Below are 6,510 nucleotides of genomic sequence, written 5' to 3'. Positions count from 1 at the left end.
ATTATCTGATCTGGAAGGCCAGCTCCATGATTGAATGTGACTCAGTGCAGGAGGTGGGAAACAAAATGATCCTAACTAAACTAACATCTCTGTTGGACAATGTCTCCCACCCCATGCATGAAGCTGTTGCAGAACAGGAGAGCTCTTTTAGTGACAGACTGCTGCACCCTAAATGCACCATGGAGCGTTATCACAGATCCTTCCTCCCAGCAGCCATAAGAATTTATAACCACCACTGTTTCCAACAACCACAATAAGTTGTTAGATTCATGCTGATTTTGCACATTTTCTACCTTAGTTAAATAACATGCTGCTGTCTATTTGCACATCTCTGATGTTGCTCCTATTTTCAAATATCCATCACTGTAAAAATGTCTATAGTTGTATATTGGTTATTTATTCTCAATTGTGCACAGTTTTATATTGTTAAAACATTTTACTGTACAGTATTTTATTGTATATCTTTAACTCTTCATTATTACGTTATTCTTAATACATTTTTCTAAAGTCCACATCTATGTGACCATTTTTTCTACCATCTTTTGCATTTCCCCTTTGTGGGACAATAAAGGGATTTTCTATTCTATTCTATTCTATTCTATTCTATTCTATTCTATTCTATTCTATTCTAAAAGACAGCCTCCAGGTGTGCAAAGATGTTAGACACATACCTCAGTATAACAATACAACAGAGTTAAATTTGAGGCAATCAGATATGCATTCCGCTTTTCTGAAACATTTCAACACCTATCCAGGAATCTTTCTTAGTTTCGGCATATCATATTAGAGCTGTACCTTTCTATTCCTGCTAGCAGGTGTACACCGCACTTTTCAGATTTGGATTTTTGAAATATATAAGGCCATGTAACTTTTTTTTTTCTTCCACTGTAGCACTCATTTGTAGGACTTTATTAGCTTATAAAATACAACTTAAATAATTCATATTTTAGTTTATGGTTGATAAAACAATATGAAGTTTTTTTAAGGAAATAAGTGTATACTGCAGGGTGTTGAACATGTTTGACAAAATAAAAAGTGATTTCTTCATGATTTAGAAATGATCAAGAGGGGAGGATTTAGAAGGAGATCTTTTTGGTGCTGTGGCAGCCAGTGGCTACAAGTGGTCCCTCCTCATGAAAGCAGTTTTTGCTCCAAGGCCCTATAAACAACCGGACCGTCTCTGTCCCCACTTGTCAAGTTATTTCTGTTCTTCCTACGGCACATTTCACGAAACATATCTCCAATCCCCTATGGTTCACTTCGACACGTATCAGGAGCAACATCCTCCAGCACGTTTCCTCCCTGTGATGCTGATGCTCGCTGCGCGCACATCAGTAAATGAATCACGTAGCACTAGAACAGTCTTTATTCATGCGATCTTGCCAGACCCTATCGGAGAAAAAAACCCTCAAGGTAAAGATCTGTCACTGCTCACTCATTCGCTGGAAGACGATCAGAAACTATGTTAAATGCGCTCAGAAACACGCTGGAGTGCGTTGCAAGAGCTTCGAGAGGCTTCCGGTCAGAAGAGCTGAACACAGTGAGGGTAGCGGGTTTCAACAGTTGACGCGGAGAGAAGAGAAACCTGTGCGCGCAGGAGAAGCGATTAATTTTGATTATCTGAAATCTTCCACCACCTCTACGCGTTTTCCTCTTTTCTTTTTTTTTTTTTCACGGGTCAGTGCTGAAGGGAATTGTCTGGAATGAAGGATGGAAGAGCACCGGGTCCAATTGGACTGGATTATGGGATTACTGGACTGATTATAGGACAATCATCGGGCAAAAGTCGCAGACGCTCTTGAGCACAAAAGGTTGGATCTGGACTATATCTCAGCTTGCTGCTTATTGCGTTCTCCTTATTTGATTTTCTTCTACTTGGTGAGCAGACTGTGTATGGGGCTACGCGGAGCGAACGCCTATGTGCAACAGTGTGCCGCACAGGAGAAAGGAGGAAAGTAACATGCGATGTGGATGGCAATTGCTGCATTTTGAATGGCCATGTCAGTGTTTCGCAGTAGCCTAGGTGTAGATGTCGCATGAGGGCAATGCGCTTTTGTAAGCCGCGCTCTAACCTTCAACCACGAGATTTAAACGCTTTAACCTTGGATGCGGTTGGGAATATGAATACTTTATAGTCATCGATTATTCATCAAGTCCCCCCCCTACACACACACACACACACACACATACATACATGCACACCTACACACCAAATAAACAGACCCCCACTTTACGTTTGGGGGGAAAGCAAAGAGAGTCTCTTGTAGTGGTGCTGAATTTGATATTTAATTTATACGCCAGGTGTCGTCGAGCGGTCATCGTTGTTTACAGAAAGAGTTCATCCCAGCTGCATCGCATCCAAGAAGGTTAAGATCCAAATTAAAAAGGAAGAGCACGGTTCAGGGATCGGTTTCATACCTAATTAGTGGGAGAAGCGCGTGAAACACATGCCCTGTGAGGGTGTAGAGCACTTGGTTTTTTTCTCCTAATCAACAGGTTGAAAGTCAACCAATTTTTTTTTGTTTTGTTTTTCTTTCTTTCTTTTTTTCTTCCAGTCTACCACTGCTGCATATATACTTAGAAGGGATGCGTCTCTCTGCACCCGTTTTCCTTTTGCTGTGGGTGAAAGCCCTCACGTTAAAAAACCTAAATTATTCCGTCCCAGAGGAGCAGGGACCTGGAACTGTTATAGGGAATATAGCTAAAGACGGTGGTTATGGGACTATAGAGAGAGGGAAAAAATCTAATTTTAGGGTGCTGGAGAATTCAGCCCCACATCTGGTGGATGTTGACCCTGAGAGTGGACTAATTTTCACCAAACAAAGGATTGACAGGGAGACGCTGTGTAGGCGCAACCCAAAGTGCCAGCTCTCCATGGAGGTGTTCGCGAATGACAAGGAGATTTGCATGATCAAGATTGATATACAGGACATCAACGACAACTCCCCTGGTTTCCCTTCAGATCATGTCAATATTGATATTTCTGAGAACGCAGCTGCTGGGACCCGTTTTCCCCTCACAATCGCACATGACTTGGATACTGGGGAAAATGGGATAAAGACTTATCAGGTCACAAGAGATGATTACAATACCTTCTCTCTGGATTTAAAAGTGAGGGGTGATGGGACTATATACCCAGAACTGGTGGTTCAAAGACCCCTGGATAGGGAGGATCAGAGTCATCACACCCTTCTTCTCACTGCAGTTGATGGCGGGGAGTATCCGAGATCAGGCTCCATGCAGATCAACGTCAGAGTGACTGATTCGAATGACAATAGCCCTGTTTTTGAAAAATCCTCCTATATATTAGAGATTCCAGAGAATTCTCCCCCTGGAAAAATACTTATAGATCTGAATGCCACTGACCAGGATGAGGGAAGCAACGGGCAGGTGGTTTATTCCTTCACTGGATATGCATCTGAGCGAATACAAGATTTGTTCTCAATAGACCCAAACACTGGCGTCATCAAGGTCCAGGGAGAGATTGACTTTGAAGAAAATCCAATCATAGAGTTTGATGTGCAGGCAAAGGATCTTGGGCCTAATCCGATTCCAGGACATTGCAAAATTACTGTGAAAGTGCAAGACAAAAATGATAACCTGCCCATAATAAGTTTTGTTTCTGTCAGGCAGGGAGCAATCAGTGAGGCAGCTCCTCCAGAGTCTGTCATTGCGCTGGTCAGGGTGACTGATAAAGACTCAGGCCGTAACGGTCAGCTCCAGTGTCGGGTTCTAGGAAATGTTCCTTTCAGACTGCAGGAGAACAATGATAATTTCTACACTCTGCTCACGGACAGACCACTGGACAGAGAAACAAAAGATGAATATAATGTTACAATTGTTGCAAGAGACAATGGGAACCCTTCTTTGAACAACACCAGGTCCTTCACTGTGAAAATATTAGATGAGAACGACAATGCGCCACGCTTCACAAAGTCTTTGTACATACTGCAGGTGCCAGAGAACAACATCCCAGGGGAATACCTGGGCTCTGTAGTGGCTCACGACCCAGATGTGGGTCGTAATGGAACTGTGTCATACTCCATACTGCCGTCCCATATTGGAGACGTATCTGTGTACACGTATGTGTCTGTTAATCCTACAAACGGAGCAATTTATGCCTCACGCTCCTTCAACTATGAGCAGACAAAAACATTTGAGTTTAAGGTTCAAGCAAAAGATGGAGGCTCTCCTCACATGGAGAGCACTTCTGCAGTCAGGGTCAACATCCTTGATGTAAATGACAATCTTCCAGTTATAATTTTACCCTTGCTTCAGAATGATACGGCTGAGATCCCAGTACCTAGAAATGTGGGGATTGGGTACATCATTGCTACAGTTAAAGCAGTAGACCATGACCATGGAGAGAGTGGGCACTTAACCTATGAGATTACAGAGGGAAACGATGACCACCTGTTTGAGATAGACCCAATGGGCGGAGAGGTTAGAACTGCCCATGCTCTATGGGAGGAGATTACTCCAGTGGTTGAGCTGGTTGTGAGGGTAACTGACCATGGCAAACCTCCTTTATCTGCTGTGGCTAAGCTGATCATTAAAGCGAATACAGAAGCCACAGCAGGAGGGGGTTCTAACTCGAATGGGGAAGAGCAGCACTGGGATGTGTCCCTTCCCCTCATAGTTACCCTCTGCATTATCTCTGTCATGCTCCTGGCCGTCATGACTGCCATCGCTGTCAAGTCCAAGCATCAAGATAAGGATGCTGGGAATTATAACTGCCGCATGGCTGAGTACTCCAATCCTCCGGTGGGGAAGGGGAAAAAGAAAAGGATCAACAAGAGTGACATCATGTTGGTGCAGAGTGAAATGGAGGAGAGGGATTCCGGGAGCCGAATGAACGTTGTCAGCAGCCCATCCTTGATCACCTCGCCCATATGTTTTGACTACCAGAGCCCACTGCCACTCACACTGCCCAGGTCAGAGGTCATGTATCTGAAAACTACTCCCAACAGCCTGACTGTGCCCAGGTCGGGTTGCCACTCCAGCTTTGCTGGATTAAGCACAGATACTCAGGCAAATAGGATGTCAGTGATACAGGTGAGAATGATTCTTCATTTTCATCCATCTATTATTCTCTTTTATCTTCACCTACTGCTTTGCCTTAAAAATCTGAAAAACCCAACCGGTGACACAGAGAACACATCATTACAATGACTTTCATTTTTTTCCAGTTTTGAAACTAGGCTTATACTCTTTGCATACTAAGCATTATATGGCAACCGCATGTTGAACTGTAATCATGCATTTTAAAATCATTGTGCTAAAAAAGGTTTTTCTTTTCCCTTTCTCTCTTTGCATTTGAGAATAATTGCTGAATTTGAAGTCCTATCCTTCAGAATGGCTCTTTTGGTCTCAGTAATTTAAACGTCTTCATGGTTAGACATGCAAACAGTATGAGTCTTGAGCAAGGCCGCTTTGACCCTGCCAGAATCGCTGCTATTGAGAGGGAAAACAAAAACTCTTTTGAAATGTTGGATTGGACAGGTGTTTGAGCAGCTTGTCTGATCACATTACCAAATCATTGTGCAGCAGACAGAGAGAGATGCACAGCATAACCTTACAATCACATTTTTTTGCCCCCCTTAGAAATGTGGGCCAGATCCACCCATCCACATCCAGGATTGACACGGTGTTGCCATTAATAGATTCTAGCCTTGCCTTGCAAAGATGGCAGGGTTTGAACGCCAACATGCTAATTTGACAGCATGGGCTTGTAGGACTTTTTAGCACTGCAGAATTATCTGATGTAAACGATGTTAATATCCAAGACAGTCTCATTCGGAGATCATAACACAGATGACAAGGCCTGGCACTGTCACCAGTCACTAGGGTATGTGGGTGTGATCAACACAAACACATTACTTTGAGGAGAGAAGGGGATAGATTCTGATGACAGTGGCAAATGCTAAACTCTTTGCCTTGCCAGGGAGAATACATGTTGCCACAAAGAAAATCTGCTGTTAGTCAGCTAGGCTAGCTGGTCTGTTTTTGTGTTTGTTTGCTCATATCATTAGGGTTTTGCTTAAAACATAAAAAAAAAAAATGGCATTTAGCCATAATGGTTGTGACAGTAACAAGAGAGGTCTAGAGGGAGGAATGGCCACATTTGTAGGTCTACTGCCACCCCCTGGTCAAGCTTTTTTATTTTGCAGGATTTTTCTCTGAATATTAATTATTATCATTCAAAGGTAAATACATGTTGAAGCTCATTAAAAATGTGCATACTAATTACTTAGGCTACAGCGATGTGTTTTTTGTGTTTGTTGTTAAAATGCCTACATTTTCAATTCATATCAATATTTTTCCAATCTTCCAGACTGAAAATTTCTCATCAGAGCCAAATTATTCTGGCAGCAGGCAGCCTTTTGTTCAAAGGTAAGAGAAATATTCAGAGAGGTTCCTTCACTTTACAAAGTATGTAATTTATGTATTTTATTAGATCTGGTTGAGTCTAGAGAATAGGTATGGAAAAAAAGTTTTTTTTTTTTTTTT

At 42.4% G+C, this 6,510-nt stretch overlaps 1 protein-coding gene across 1 annotated transcript in view; it reads left to right on the top strand.

The window, feature by feature from the left end:
- The first annotated feature begins 1,323 nt into the window (after positions 1-1,323).
- Positions 1,324-6,510, top strand: part of LOC107092129 (protocadherin-17-like) — a 25,286-nt gene continuing 20,099 nt past the window's right edge. Inside the window, exons 1-2 of the mRNA XM_015386439.1 lie at positions 1,324-5,055; positions 6,335-6,393. Of these exons, the coding sequence (XP_015241925.1) occupies positions 2,587-5,055; positions 6,335-6,393 (2,528 nt within the window). The 5' untranslated portion in view covers positions 1,324-2,586. The remainder of the gene's footprint in view (positions 5,056-6,334; positions 6,394-6,510) is intronic.

This window comes from Cyprinodon variegatus, unplaced genomic scaffold (assembly GCF_000732505.1).
Source record: "Cyprinodon variegatus isolate N-32 unplaced genomic scaffold, C_variegatus-1.0 Scaffold368, whole genome shotgun sequence".
Taxonomy (NCBI): Eukaryota; Metazoa; Chordata; class Actinopteri; order Cyprinodontiformes; family Cyprinodontidae; genus Cyprinodon; species Cyprinodon variegatus.
The sequence above is the reverse complement of the archived record's forward strand: the minus strand, read 5'-3'. Positions and strand labels throughout refer to the sequence as shown.